Raw genomic sequence first — 16,416 nt, forward strand, 5'->3', positions numbered from 1 at the left:
GTTTTGACAATAAGTCAAAAATGTGTGCAATATGAATATGCATAAGCAAAAAAGAATTCAGAGAAAAATAAAATTAGATAAACTGATTTTTTTTTTAGTGTTTTCCATGTGATTTTAGATTATAATAGAAACTAAGGCAACAGGGCCTGGCTTGCTCTTGCAAAATTTGTAGCCATTTAAAAAGCTGTCGAGGAGGAAAATGCACAATAACTAAGCATTGATGTTTGGTTTGTTTAACTCAGTGCAATCACTAAATAATATCTGTCTGAACTTTCAGAGGTGCTGAAATGATCAAACATAGATGTTTGGAAATAATTTTTTTTGATATGTGCATAAAGGGAGATATTTATTTTATCATTTACATTAAAAGATGGGAAGAGATGTGGTAGAATGCAATATTCTTTTGGTGAGCAACTGTTGGAAGAGCCAATAAGGTTGGAGTGAGACATAGCTTAGCAAATTGAAATTAGCACTTAAATCAGAATTACCAGATAACTGAAGAAACTCAAAAATAACCCTGCATTTTTCTTGAAGTCAAACTTGTGTGACATCAACATGGACACAAGGATATAACTTTAACAGAATTTGCTAGAATGAGTTAAAATTACTTTTGTCCAAGCATGTTGTCACTTGTGGAAGGATGGAAAAGGAGGGTAGTGGTAGCCGCTTCTCAGACAAATATTTTTTCTGAAATCTCATGCACTGACATGGCAAGTCAGTGCTTCAATTCCAGCTGAGACACACTAAGAAAGAGGCCTTGGACTCACAAAAGAAATTGTGCAGCTGTCTGTAATGTCAGTTTAGAGGCTGAATCTTAACATTCAGTACTGAGAACAGCAACATTTCTACCTTTTCTAGCCTCACTGTACATTTCTGGATTTCTTCAGTGATTAGGTTTTCTAAAAGTGCACCTCTTCTCTCTTTTTTTATTCAGAAAAATCAGTTACCATCTTGTAAGGCTGGTCTTGAAATTAAGGGGGGGTTAGATTAAGTGTGAAGTCTTACTTAAATTAGAAGCTTACAATCCTTGCTTTTGGGATAGGTTTCTGCTTTCTCTTTTACTGTACAGTCACCATGGATTAATTTATACCTGTGTTCATTTGCCTGAATCTGTAGGTAAAAATGTGCATGTTGAAATTAGAACGTACCTCAAAAGTTTAAACAAAATACTGGGCCATATACATTTTTAATGGATTATAGAATCATAGACCATCCTGAGCTGGAATCCACAAGGATCATCGTGGCCAACTCCTGGCCCTGCACAGGCCAGACTGCCCAGGAATCACATCATGTGCCTGAGAGTGCTGTCCAAATGCTTCTTGAACTCTGCCAGGCTGGTGCTGTGACCACTTCCCTGGGGAGCCTGTGACAATGCCCAACCACCCTCTGGGTGAAGAAACTTTTCCTGATATCCAGCCTAAACCTCCCCTGACCCAGCTCCATGCCATTCCCTCGGGTCCTATCACTGCGACCACAGAGAAGAGATCAGTGCCTGCCCCTTCCTCTTCCCCTCTCAAGGAAGTTGCAGACTGCGATGAGGTCTCACCTCTGTCTCCTCTTCTCTAGGGTGAGCAAGCCAAGTGACCTCTGTCCTAAGTCTGGCCAAACAAAACATAATCTGGTTCATTTTGAGTTTGTCTACTGTTTTTCTACTCTAAACAGCATTCTTCTTGTTTTATTTACAAGAATTTATCCATCCCTTAGTTACTGCTGCTACAATTTCCAAAGTTTGGTGCTGTTTCCTGAAATCTGTCTCTCCTTGAGAGTGTCGTGATTGTGCGTTAAATGTTCTGGTTTTCTCATTCATGGCAGCTCAGAGTGACATTTGGTGATTTCATGGGTCTCCTTGTTAGTATTTCTGTGTTTTGAACCCTGCTGTTTCTTGAGACCACAATAGTCACTGAAGATACACATAACACAATGTGTCCTATTCTGTGTGCAGGAAATTCCAGAAGTTATCTACTCACAACATTAGATTTAACTGTTTAAGGCTTAAAACTGCATACGGCAGACTTTTCATACGACATTTATAGTTTTTGTTAGCTTAAATGTAGGAAGCCCCTAAAGACAAATACTTTTTGTAATCCACAGCTCACAGTGTCTGAAGGATTAATATTGTATCCATGCATCACAGAGGCTGTTATATCTTGGGTAATAATCATATTATTTTTACTCATAGTAAGCCAATGATTTGGTCGCAGGAGCAGTGGAGCAGTCTTCAGTCCCCTCAGACTGAATGGATATTTAAAATGTGGAAATAATAACCTGTAGATAAATATAATGAAGTCTTACACTTCCGTGACCTACTAATCGAAGATGATAGTGTTTCTTTTTGGTCTTGAACCAAGGTATGCAGCATAACACAACTGCACCAAACCCAGCTGCATCTCTAAGGTATCTCACTCCCACTGAAAGCGGAGTTCAGCCCTGTCAGAATCAGTGCTGTGAACAATTAGATACATCCTATGTTCCTGTTCCCTTAGAAGGTGCATCTAAGCCTCTCTGAACTCTGGTGTACACAAATGAGTCCAAAACAGCTATTATTATAATACATTTTTCTGTCCTTCTCGCAACTTGATTGTATCTTTTGAAGAAGGAATTACTCTTTCAGTCATATTTCTCTAACATATTTGCATGGATCATTAATTTAGAATCTTCAGAATAAATATTGTTCATGTGAAGAATGTTTCACACTTACTTTAAAACAATGTTACATCCCAGTGGCTCAAATATTCTTCTTTTTTTCTAATTGTGTTATTTTAAGTTTGCAATACAAGATTTAACTAAATTAAATTCTTGACCATTTCCTTTTCTTTTTTTTTTTGTTCTTAATATTGACCTCCATTTTCTAGGCAGTTGTCCTATCCTTGTTCTGATTCTGGTAGTCTGACTATTACTAATGCAAGAATATGTTATAGCACACTGGGAAATTTTAAGTGCATACATTTTAATCGATGTCACATGACCTAATGACATAACTTCCCTATGAAAATCAATATTTTCTGAGTAAATAAGCATACTGGGTGTCCAGAGATCAAATAGATCACTGAAAGAAGGAAAGGGCTGATTAGTGTCCTAAGAACATGATAAATGGCTGCCAAATTCACTGGTTCTGTATATCCAAAACACACAATATTCTTTGGTAAGTTTACCTACTGGTGCTAAAGCTAAGAGGCATTTTATTTAGCAGTGCTGTTAGAAAGATTCTGGTTTAGCTTTAAAAGCAAATATAAAGTATTTTCTAAATCTAGTGGGGTGTTGTGTGTTTTATATGAGAAAATTCCAATTTGGAGTTGCCTGCTGCTCATTCCTGAATATAAGTGCTAATCTGAGGTTTTATGATATTGTGCTTTTTTAATACGGACATCATATCATGTTAAAAACAAGATAGTGAATTCAAGCAAGCACTAAGCATCAGGTGCATACAAATGATGAGAAACAAATCATAAACCATGAATGCATCTTAAAATAATAAAATTATGCTGTCTAGAAACTGTATTATTATTAACTGCCAAATTATGAGACCTTCATTTGCACTGTTAAGCCCTTGCTCACTGAAGTGAATCTTTTGATATCACTGGGACTAATTTGTAAATGCTTGTTTTTGAAAGACTGTCACAACATTCCTCAAACTTTTTCATGTGTCTTTTGAAATTATTGTCTTCTGTGTTTTCAAATACATATTGCAAGAACAGCTGGTTTGTAAGTGCCTGCTGCAAAAAAGCGAATTCCCAAAATGCAAACCAAAAAAAAGAAAAAAGAATGTCAAAAAGAGTGAGATGCTTGTACATGGGTGCATGGCACCTAGTAAAAGAATTTTGAATTGTATCCATAGAAATATGTTTGTAGCTTAAATGTTTTATAAATAATAGGGATCTTTTTATTCTTTGCCAGCTTTAAGGATTTGTCACTCCTCATTTAGTACTATTGGTGTGAACAATACAAGTTTTTTATAAGTGTTTTATAATAAGTTAATAACTAACAGAGTCTTTATGCAGATGTTTCCCTATAGACACTTCTTTTCCTTCAAAACTTCACGTCAGACCAATACCATAATTTTTTAAGCACTTTGCTTTAAATGAGTATAACAAGACAAAACCTGATGTATAAGACTCTCATTTAAAGCCAATGAAAGCTGTAACAGCACAGAGTTTGTGGATTAAATCCTTGCAGTAATACTTGTTAATAAAGGGTTTAGATTTTGATACTAGTCATGAATCTGTTCTCATGAAAAAAGCACTAATACACTTGTGTACAGCATGGGATTCCTTTAAATAGCCTGAGTGAGCAGCTGGAGATAGACTGAGAATGCCTTGGCAGCAGTGTGGTTTAGCTGCAGACGAGGACCCATCCCTCACATATCTGTGAGCATGGGAAGCCCCAGAGTGCAAGTGCAGACAGGAGCAGAATGGGTATTTGAGCAAATGTGAGCTTTACTGAGTGTTCAGCTTTGCTGTACAGCTAAAGTAGAACAGAGAAGCCAGCCCAAGGCAAAGTGCCCCCCAGCATGGGGTGTGAACGAGGTGTCCTCACTATCCTCTGCTTCACACTGCTCTGTGGAGCTGCAGCACCAGCTCATGGACACACTGCCAAAATTTTTCCCATTATAGTAATTTAGTAATTGCTACTGACCCACTGACTATCTGTCAGACTAAAGAGAAATGTTTAATGTTCCAGGAAAAAATACTTACAATCAACCTTTTAGATATCAACACCAGAGTAACTGGCCAGTGTGAGCACTGAGAAGTAAAAAGAAACCCAACACAAAAAAAAAAAAGTAAAGCAAAGCAGACAATTTTTCCATTTCAGAGGCAACTAATAAAAAACCAACATTTCATACAAAAGCTTTCTATTTGGCTTTTTTTGTTTTTCTTTATTCTTTTTTATCTCAGAGAATGGTGATTGGGTGTTTATTAATTTTTTATAGTATTTCCAAACAAATTTTTGATCAATGAACAAAAGTAAATCTAGTTTCCCTTCCTTATTTTTGGAAGCAGGAGGTAGAGAGAAGAAGAAAGCAAAGTTCTGGTAATTCATTGGAATTCAAGTTCATTTTCAAGGAATGTTCCCAAGAAACAGAGGAATGGTCATTTAACTAAACTGTCTGTAATTACATTAAGAATTAACAACCTGGGATCAAAAAATGCAGCATGCTGCATCAGCTTCAAAATAATTAACAGATAGGATTTATTATCACCTCATTTATTATTGTGTCTAATACATTTCAGTTTTAAACAACAGTTGTAAATAAGGTTTCAAAAGACATGAAAATGTAAAAGATTTGCAGATCTTTTATCTAGAAATAGGACGTCCTTGGGCACACGTGCGTGCCTGTGTCTATGTACACTTGCTGTTATATAGTCATTGTAGTAAAATCTAATCTCTCAGCCAAGAATTGCAGTTGACTTTGTGAACAGCTATGTTATGAAGGTTAAAAATTATAATTGGTATATCAACCTATTTCTTAACCAAGCTGAATTTATCCTTCTATAAGCATGGTATTTCAAAGAATCAAGAAGACATTGATTTCTGTGGAAACTTTGACCCGTACAGTATTCTGCTTTCACAATTTATTGCTTTTACAGTGCTTCAGTCTGGCAGGCTCTAAACATCTTTCTCTAGCTATATTATGCAATGGGCCCGGGTTATGGAATATTATATTAAAAGCTCCTGGAATTCCTCAATCCCTCAGATCTTTGCAGGAAGATTAAATGAATTCTGCAGCAGGTTTTTCTAAATTCTATAGTAATGATATCCATGCTGTCTAGACTTTTGTTCTTTGGAGTCTGTAGCTGTACTATCACATAACTAATTAGAGAAAGTTGGCACAAAATGCCCAGGTTAGGGTATTTGTGCTGATTTCTGCTGCTCTATTGAAAAATTCACTTTGTACTTTTTAGGCTTTAGCTGTAATATGAAAATGAAAGATACTGATTTTGTTATGAGTTGATTTAGTGCCTAGCATTGGTTTTGCTTTGCTTTTCTCAGCATTTATGTAAACATCTTTAAAATATAATTATCCTTATAAGCACATAAGAGGTACTAAGTTTATCCAGTGTGAATCAGGAAGATGGTATTTTGCTAATTCTAACCCTCACACTCTAGTTGTAGAAAGTATTTTTGAACCTTTAATAAATAAATTAGACATTTAACTAGTTGCTGGGGTTTTTTTTGGTTTGTTGTTTTGATTTTTTTTTCCTGCACAGCTTCTGAAGTAATGCTTACCTGCAATTCCCTGGACAAAATCACTTTCACCTGGCAGGGTTATTTTTTTATTAAGATTCTTGTAAGAGAGATATCCCAAAATCTGCCTCTGAACTGCGGAGTTTCTTGTAGAACTAAGGAACTAGACCATAAAATTTTACGTACTGGAAGAAAACATTATTTCTGCACTGATTTCTTTGTACAGTGCCCTTGCAGCCTTCTAAGAATTCCTACTTTTGCCTTTTTAACAATGTGGCAGTTGATAGTGGAGGTGTCTTTTCTCCATGATAGAAATTCTAGGTAATAAATAGACTATAAATTGACTACTTTTATGGTTGTAATTCTCTAATGCACCATATTTAGAAAGCATTAGTAAGATTGCCTAGTTAAAAGGAAAAGAAAATGTTTCAAGAAGGCATATAATATCTACAACTTTTTATGAAGTCAGTTAAGGTAATAAGCCACCATTAGCATTTATCGATATAATGAAAAAATAATTAATTCCTTACTAGTCAGACCCTTGATGATTTATATCATTGAGAAAATCTGACACCATATCTAACTGGAAATTTTCTTTGTTCCTATTTCTGCTGTGGAATCCAATTTTTGGAAGACTCCAAAAATTTGGAATCACATGTAGCAATTATTACCATGAGGCTAACTTAAGCAGTAATTACATAAAGATATAGCCAAAATTGGAAAGAGAACTTGTATGTTTACTGCTTTCCTGCAAATTTGGTCTCCATTTCCTTTTTTTTGTTACTCAACACTGCATTTTTCTAGTGTTGCATTGTTTTTGTATCAAAGCTATTTTTCCAGTGCAGATACCCCACCTTGTGCGTTACCACTTTGTGTTTTTCAATCAGTCCTGGAAGTGTACATACACATATATTTTCTTATTCCAGGATGTCACTGTGGAATGTCTGTGAGATTCACAGAGGAATTTTCAAAGAGTGAATTCATCACACACATTTGTGTGCTCCTTGTAGTAGAACAGTTGATGTGAGTAAATGTCTGGGTAGTTGTTCCAGCAGGCAGGAATTCTATTGGTTTGAGCATATTGTCCTTGTAGCTCTCTAGCCTGGTTCTCCACATTTGCTCTGGCATGCAACAAAGTGAGTATTTCCTCAATCAAAGTAACTCCTTTTAGTAGTCTTGGATGATTCTGCAAAGAGTAACTTATTTGGTGGAGTACGTTTTAGAAGAAATCCTTCCGTACCATGTTTTCATGCTAGGCATAATTGATGGACAAGATATTTCATGATTCTCAGGCAGCTTTTATCATATAACCATGAGGCTGATTGAAAAGTCTCTGATTTTAATTATGAGCATATCCCCAAAATAGAGAGGAATGAAAATGTTCATAAACTTTACTTGGTTTTATTCCATATTTCAATGAATCACTGAACTTTGCCTTGCCTTTTGTGAGTTATATGTTGGCTTTGACAACAACTTAGTGCCTTTTTCAGTAAAGAATTTAGGATCCAAACTAAATATTAAGATTTAAAATTGATCTACTTTACTTCCGGGTGGTACTTGTATGCTTAATGGTAGAAAAAATACCTTGCTGGATGTTCTCCACCAACTCTGGGCAACTGAGACGTAGCTCTCATCTTTCTTATCCCTAATGAGCTAGTTATATTAAACATCTGACAAATCCCTGGTTAAAATACATTGGTTTAAGTGTTATCCAGGGTAAAAAAAATTGTTACAAGGCAGTACGTTATTCTTCTATTGTGATTCTCAAAGGTGAAATAGGCTTTTAGAGCTTTTTGGGGCAAGTTAAGCATGCACTTTGTTACAAGTATTAATATGAAAATGTGGCTGTGTGTGTCTGCCTGACACCTCACCACACGTTCTCTGCGTCTTCCTTCTGCTATCATCCACTTGCCTCTGACACCAAAGCATGGTGGACAACTGGCTCAGCAGACATGAAAGGCTTTACTTCTATAACATGTTAGATATCAACTTCCAACTTTGTGAAGTTGCCTGAGCAGTCTTTGCCAACAGATGTGGTCATGTAAGTTTCATAGAGATGGAAGAACTACTCTACATAGACAGTTGCCTTTTGTGCTTTCTTTTTTTCTCCTTGCACTTTTCAGAGTATTTTAAGGATGCTCAAGTGTATTTGTACATTTTGATCTATTTTTCTTTCTCCTGCTCCATCTTTGCTCTCTCTCTTGCTTTCATCATTCTACCCTGAGACTTCCTTTTTTCCTGAAATTTTTGTATAAGAAAAATGGTATGACATATGCATATATATTTAGATACCTCAGTATTGTTTTACAGATCAGCTATTGGAATACTTAATAACACATAATTCAGAGTTCTCAGGATTTGTGCAGGTAGATCTTTAAGTGCCTCATTTATGACTCCAGGTCATAAAATATGGCCAGATTATTTGTAGATTATTTGCTAGGAACTTTATAAAATTCTATTTTGGTCTCACAAAATCAAGCAGCTGAAATCAAAGAATGTGTTTGTAAAGACTGAAGTTATTCTGTGAAAATTTTTCAAAGCGAAAGAGTATAGATTTGTCCAACAAATACCTTAGAGTGGTAATTAAATCACAATAATGAAATCTGCAATAATGTGTGCGGAACTTCATGGGCTGAGATGATTCACCTGATCTGAAAGGAAAGCTCTTTGACTACTGTTACAGCATGGCCAATACTTCACAGAACAAAATTCTCAGAGAAACAATTTAATTAGCAAAGACAGAAAATAAAAACAGAAAATAGAAAATGAAAATGGATAATTTTCTGGAAATATTTTTATAGCACATCTTGAAGGAAAAAGAGGGAAACTAACATTTGGGATTCCAAATGTACAATCAATCAGTTCCTCAGTAAACTTCTCACACATGAATATCCAGTAGCAATTTATGTATTCTATAAAAATTTATGTATTCTGTGTAGGATTTCTGAGGGCCTCCCTCTATGTGGACCTATGACAGGCAGACGGGCAGGGCTGGGAAGTACAGTCAATGGATCAGGAACAGCTTTAACCAATCTAGGAACGTTCAAGCCAAGTGGTAACAGCATACCAAGTGCTTCTTGCAAACACACAATCCAGCAAAACTCAGTGCCAAAATTCCATGGCATTCAAGACCAGCACAACACTCCAGAGTACTGGCTGTATTCCTGGAGCTGGGTTCTTTTAGGCTCTCTGACTAAACAGTAGTTTCAGGAGCCGTTTGGGCATGGCTCCTGCTGGCTGGCACACTGCAGACATGGAGATCTGTCCAGGCGCTTCAGACAGCCAGGACTGCTCGGGGCCAAAGACCAAGACCATGACTTGAACTCAGCAGGGTGAGGGCAGAGGTTCTACACATCCACCTATATTGCTTACATCTTTTGTCTTACAGTTACTTATTCTCTCCCACTTTTTCTTCTGCCTCACTTAATTTTAATATGGTTGGTGAAAGAGAAAGGGCAGAGCATTTCAGAAACACGTTGCTGGAGATGGCAGATGCGTAGCTCAGGCTGACAGTGACTGTACAAAACCTCTCAAAGCACTCTAGCTCTTGAGGGGGTCATGTAAGAAATCAAAGGGGGAATTTTTCTGTATGTATAGCAGGTTTTGTAAGATGCCCAAATCAGGAAGCGTTAATGAATTAAGGAAAATAAAGGAGACAGTACAGAACTGCTGACAGAGAAACAAACTGCTGCACTTGTAGTATTTCTGGAAGCTTAGAAAAAAATATTCTGTGTCTAAATTAATCTGAGACACACATGAGTCTGTAAGGTAAAGTGAGCTGAGAGTACTGTAAAAAGCAGACTTGTAACATACAGCGATTATGTGCTCTGAAACTATGTCCTACTTTATGCCTGAAAAATTAGTAAAAAGGTTGTAGAACTAGGAAAATTGCAGATTATTGTTTGATTTATTTTTTTCAGTTTGAAGAAATTTGCTTATGTCTCTGTTTTTTCATTTTGAAAGGAAGGAATGTTACAATTATTATTAACTATTTTAAAATATTCTCCAATTTTCTTAATTTGTTAAAGGTTACTGTTATGATAGATGTAAAGTGATTCTGGAAATACTTGAGAGAATTGTGAGTTTTCCCAGCTGTAGATTTTCATCAGTTATTATATCTTCTCTTTAACGACAAAGCAAGCACAGGTATACTAACAAAGGTATTAATTTGTCCTTATTTTGGGTAAAACCAAAATAAAATTATGTTCAAAGTATATAAAAGCTTAAAAATCACCCCCTTGTGGGGAAATAGTGAGAGATTGAAATTAATGGGTTTTGACCAAGAATATGTGCCAATTTCCAACAAACTTATTTTTATGTGAGCATAAGAAGCTACTGGATGAGAAAATTTATAGTGGAAATGTTGGCAGGAATTTACCTAATGCTGCTTAAATAGTACCACTATGTTAAGGAATATGCTGGATACCAGACAGCTTTCTGTGGAAAATGATAAACATACAAGGTCTCTGTAGGGGATCTCAGCAGAGCAATTTTTATTATCCAGAATAGTGGGTCTCTTTCTGTGATGTTGTTTTTATGCATGATATATGGGAATAGAGGCAAAACCAACATTTTTTAGAAATTAATTCTTTTTAACACATTCTGTAGTGTGTATTTACACAGTGCTTTTACTTAATTATGTTTTATTCAAATAACTGTCTTTGGTACAGACTATTTTATTTTATTTTATTTTATTTCATTGTCTCCTTTGAGAATGCATATGTGATGCAAACTCAGAATTATATTGTTGATCACTTGCATGCTGAGCTGCATGCTGGTAATAGTAAGTGCCCTGAATTAAATCTTAGGAATTTAGACCGATTCCAGTGAAGAAGTAAACAAACAGCATGAAAATCACAGATCAGAAGTTGCACCTTCCCACTCTCTCCTTTCAAAACCAGACATGATTTTAAGCCAGAATTTTGCACCTAAGCGCATTTGGACTTAATTTGCATTGTTTTGCCATGTGAACAATAGTTGTTTTCCATAATAGCAGCAGAAATTAAGTGGATATGTTATTTATAACATATGGAAATATATAAGTATTATGTGCCTGGTTTTGTTTCTGAATGTGAACACTGTACTTCTGATGAACTGTAGACTACCTTTGGTTTTGTTATTTAATCTGCATATGCTTTCCTGTAGGGTGAGATCCAGCAGCTGTTGATTATAGCTGATCCCAGAGCTGCATTTGACTATTGTGAGCATTACAGCCCAGACTGTGACTCCCCAGTGCCCAATGCTGCTCAAGCTCAAGATCCTCGAGTTGATGAGGTGAGTAATCAGTCATGTAGTACTGGATTTATTGCACATTAGTGGTTGTGTTGGAGAAAAGTTACCCAAGGAGCACTTCCAGCTAAATGGCATGCATTGTTCTAGTGGTGAAGGAAGCAGGTTGCAGGAGTGAATTCATTTTTGCTGGGAGAGGGTAGAAATGCTCTGTTCATTTTCACTCATTTACGTTAAGCATTTGAAGGAACCTATCACCCTGGTGGTGTTTGAACAACCAGCATTCTCAATGAAGTTAAACTGTACTTCTTTTAAAAAATTATAGCAGTATGAGTTTGTCAACTCGTGCACATTTGTTCTTCCTGTATGTTTATAATTTCACTGATGCTAGGTATCAACAAATGCCACATTTGAAAGACGTGGGAGCTTTGAGTCTTCCACAACTGTAAAAATCTTCTGTTAAAAGAGCCATGTGTTTTAATGAGCTGCGTGCACAAATGCATGTGCGCACAAAAGTATTTCAGCCAGTTCTACTCACAGGAGGTAAACCAACAGAAACAAAACAGAGTAGGAATTTTTCCCAGAAACATGAAGGATATTTAGAGAAACCATTAGTCACTGTAGCCAGTTCTCACAGCCATAAACTGAGTAATTCACCCAGGTCAAGGTAGTTCCTCAGATTAGACCTCTGAGCACTTGTATGTATTGCTGTACACATTCTAAGTGCTTGCCTTGAACAGTGTAAAGTGAAAAGCTTTTCCAAAGTGTAACAAGTCATAAATGAACTTGGTTCTGGACAGCTGATATGCACACCATGTGTGATCCAACTGGTTATTACTACTGATTGCTCAAGAGATCAGCATTAAAACTTGCTGAATTGTTCTTGGATGTCTGTTTTAAGCCTGTTTTGGGACTGAATTTTTCTTAAACACATGGTAGTTTTGTTTGTTGTTACTATTTATTGTATCTGACTTAAAATTATGTCAGCAGGAGACAAAGGCCCATAGAGTGCAGAACTTCTTTCAGAGGAACTCCCTCCTACATGCATTACATCTGAGGTGTAGTTCAAGGTGTGTCAAGTCACCTACACACAGGCGGAGGCCTTTACACTGCATTACAGTGTGTGGAGTTTGGCCTTTTCAGGAGGACCCCATAGGACATTCTGTCTGTGTGCCTGGATACCTGGATCTCCATATTCCAAACCAGAACAGATGGAAAGCATATTGCTGGTAATTTATGGAAAGATGAAAAGAGATAGCAAGACCTACATTTTTTTTTATTTATTAAGTTTCAAAAAAAATTTAAATTTTGCTTTGGAAATTTCCTGAGCTTTGCTGCTATTTGGTTGCTCTTGGCTTTAGTGCTTTTTAATATGTTTTTCAAAGGCCTATTTTTCCCCCTTGGTAACACACAGAGTTTGTGGGAGTACCTACAGAGAAAAAAGTAAAATCAAAGATCTTAATTCGTAATGTAACATTTTAAAATAAATTTGAAAACAAATTGAAAAGCACTAAATGATTAATAAAATGGAGAACTGCCATTTCCTTTTCCTTTTTTTTATTGCTGAGAGTGGTGATAGTATTATTCTTCTTAGCTTTCTGACCTAATACACAATTTCCTTGTTGTTTTCCTTGAGTTTATATCACTTTGCATAAATATTCCCAGTGAAGTCAATAGATCTCTTTAATGTGTAATAGTAATCTAAAATACTTGCATCAGCAATGCTACCAATGTGATAAGTATGCAATAGAATAAATGACTGATTGAATTTATAGAATTATAGAATTGTCTACTGAATAGTAAAAAACCAGCTTGTTAAGGCAGGATACTTTGTTATCTTGTGAGTTACAGCCTGTCAAATCACACAGATAATTTATTTTAAGGAAATAAATGACAAGTTTTATTTAGGTACTGGAAGAAGTTATAGAAGATAGCAACACTGATTTTTGTAAACTGTAATTGCAAAATTAAATAAGTTCAAAGATAAAAATGTATTTGCAGATAGTCTATAATGAAAACGATTGTTTTAAAATGCTTGATTACATGTTTTGAAGAGATTACACTTTTGATTAGTGATATCTGATAGAATTTGTAGACTTAGACTTTTGCAAAGCTTCTGACTTGTTAATTTATGTTATTTTAATTTAAAAACAAAGGTGTGGTAAAGTATCTGACAAAGAGATTCAAATCTGAGTGCCTTATTTCAGAAATTACTATAAACAATGATTTGTCACTGAATTAAAGTTGTAGTCGAGTTTCTTAGTAATTGTGCTAGAAATATAGAAATGTGTATGAAATGGGTGGCATTAAAATTTGTCAGAGTCACGATACTGCAGAGCAGTAAACAGTGATGGTAACAAAGGCAATGTTACACACATACAAGCCAAAGAAATAACTGCAGGGCAAACATAATGAACTCAGAAGCACACTGCAATAACAGTCTGCTTGCATGTGGTAACAGAAGAACCTTTCATCTGCAGCAGATTGTCCCCATCTGGGGGCTTTGTTGGCTGCTGTATCAGTGAAAGCAATTTGAGGGGTACATGGTTTACCAGACTGAGATACTAATAATGCTGAAAGCCAGCATGGAAAGATTACTGTTTAGCTTGACTGGTTTCATGGTTTGATCTTCAATGTTTTCACACAAACTCTTGTGGTAGGAAGAGGGAAGAGAGAAATCTGGGCGGAAGGCTAGGCAGGATTGTGTCTTCAGAGTCTGGATTAAACCAGCAGAAACTGGAAATATATGTTGGACACTAGCCTCAAAATATTCTGGTTATTAAAGAAGGGAAGGAGTTTTTCCCAAAATAATACTGTGCATGTCTTGGTTTTTAAATAGAGTAGGAATACAGACGCAATATTGCCTCTGCATGCTGCCACTTGAAACATAACTGAATCATCACATATGTTGCTCACTTACCATGTCAGAGACCCATAACAAAAAGAAAGTACTGGCTGCAGACAAATGGGGTAGAGGGTGAAGAAAGATAGATAAATTCAGTTAGGAAACTATCTATTGAAACTTTTAAGAAAGAAAGAAGAAATTACCAAAATGGTGAATCTCTAGATATCTTCAAGCCAATGGTAGATACCTTTCTGAAAGTTTTGGGAAATGTTATTCATACTTTAGTTGACTCCGTTTCAGAGTGACCATAGGAAGTTTTGAAGCCTGCAAGTGCACAAGAGTTAGCCAATAGTCCCTTCTGGCCTTACAGTTCTGAGTCTTTGAATTATTGCAGACCAGAATAAGAAACTGATATTTGGCTTAAAGGTAAATTAATATTTCTGAGCCTATTAATATGTGTCTCTAGCACTGATTGCAAAACCCGAAGGAAGTGGTTGACTTTTCATCAGTAAAATAGAAAATTATGTTTGTGAAGCTGCATATAGGAAGATGAATAGGATTTCTCTTGAAATTGCACACTTTTGTAGTCTCCTGGCAAGTTCACGGCCTAGGAAGGCATTCGCTCTGAAAAGCTGGATTATTTTTAGACAACTAAAGAAGCATCTAGAGAGAAGGATTTAGGTGAAAAGATACTGGTTTAAACGCATAAGTACTTTGTTTAACTGAGTGTAATCCTCATTGATCTAGGCAGTGCTTCTTTCTCCAAAGGAGCAAATAATCAAATATCCAGCATTTTAGGTTTGGGGACATTTCTTTCAATAGCAGTGCTGATTTAAATGAGTCATTTTCTGAATTTATTTCCACCCTATGCCCTCTTTCCAGTTCAGCTGGTGGAATTGTTTATGTGTTTGTTGTGGGAAGGGTCTAAGACTTCACCTGGACTAAAAATAATTACCAACCATAAAATGGGAAAAATTATGGAATATATTGTGGTGAGTTTCCATTAAAGGAGCGTGAGAATGCATGTCACATCACTGCAACATCAGGAATGAAATATTTGCTTTTTAAAATGTTTAAGTTTTTCTCAAGGCCTTAAGACCTTCACTGTCCTCTCGTATGTAAATTTACTGGAAACTGATTTATAATCAAATTGTCTTTACTAATGATACCTTAAGTGCTGCATTGAGATTTCCTTTTTCTTGTTTCATTTTCTTTTTACCATGTGTCTCATTCAAGCTGCAATTTTGATCCAACAGAGAGGATTTCAATACCTACTTTTTACTTACAGGATGTCTTCATCCCTGAATTAAATGCCAAGTTTACACTAAACAAAGTTTAGGAAGAATCAAGCATCTCACAATGAGATTCAAAAAAATAGCAAGCTGTGAATAAAGACAAAGACCTTGTCCCCTAGAAAGGGAGGGAGGACATATCTTAAACTGTACCCTTGTCTGCAGGCTTACCCAGCTGTGCTGTCCTGATCCCCCATGTCATTTTTCTCCCTCAGCAAGGTCAACTCCTGCATCCTCACTTCTCCCTTCCTCTAAGGGGTTAGGTACGAGTGACCTGAGGATTTCAAGATACAAGCTTTGGACCCAATTGGGTCTTTATACTTCCATTTTAATTCAGTCCGTCCCTTTCTGGATTCAAATGACTGTGTTATATGTCTAAACAAGGTTTATTTAACTGGGCAACCTCTAAGTACCTTTTGTGTTCAGGCTCTGCAGAATCTGTTGTACTTGGCTGCTAGCCAGGACTGTGGGCTCTGTGTGAGCAGTTCAGGCTGAGCTGTTGGGATAGATGCATGTCAGAACCCTCCCTATAGAGAATGCTTCCCTTTCTTTGGGATTTGTTCATCAGACCTAAGTGTCATTCAGTCTGAAAATGAGAAAGCAGTAGATTAATAGTAATATCCCCACACTTTGTTATTTATTATCATTTATTTCCGTCTTCAAGACATGTTTTAATTGAAGTGTGCATCAGTCTTCCTTGTTCTTGCTTGCGAATAGCCAGGTATGAATCTCTGTAGCTGGTCAAGGTCAGAGTGATGACCTCAGCAGTTGGCAGTACACAAAAAAGTGCTGCCTAGAAGTTCCGGAACCTTGGGTTTTTCATATTGAATGTATGACAAGATTTTAAGAATCCCATATATGTTTGAA

At 36.3% G+C, this 16,416-nt stretch overlaps 1 protein-coding gene across 2 annotated transcripts in view; it reads left to right on the forward strand.

Moving 5' to 3' along the window:
- COL11A1 (collagen type XI alpha 1 chain) overlaps nt 1–16,416 on the forward strand; it is a 133,000-nt gene that overhangs the window by 24,075 nt on the left and 92,509 nt on the right. For both annotated transcript variants that reach the window (XM_042029996.1, XM_042029997.1), the window contains exon 5: nt 11,329–11,457. In XM_042029996.1, coding sequence (XP_041885930.1) covers nt 11,329–11,457 — 129 coding nt within the window. The remainder of the gene's footprint in view (nt 1–11,328; nt 11,458–16,416) is intronic.

The sequence above is a fragment of the Corvus kubaryi genome, unplaced genomic scaffold (assembly GCF_017639235.1).
Source record: "Corvus kubaryi isolate FWS band 111438036 unplaced genomic scaffold, C.kubaryi_AGA036_p1.0 37334, whole genome shotgun sequence".
NCBI classification, from domain to species: Eukaryota; Metazoa; Chordata; class Aves; order Passeriformes; family Corvidae; genus Corvus; species Corvus kubaryi.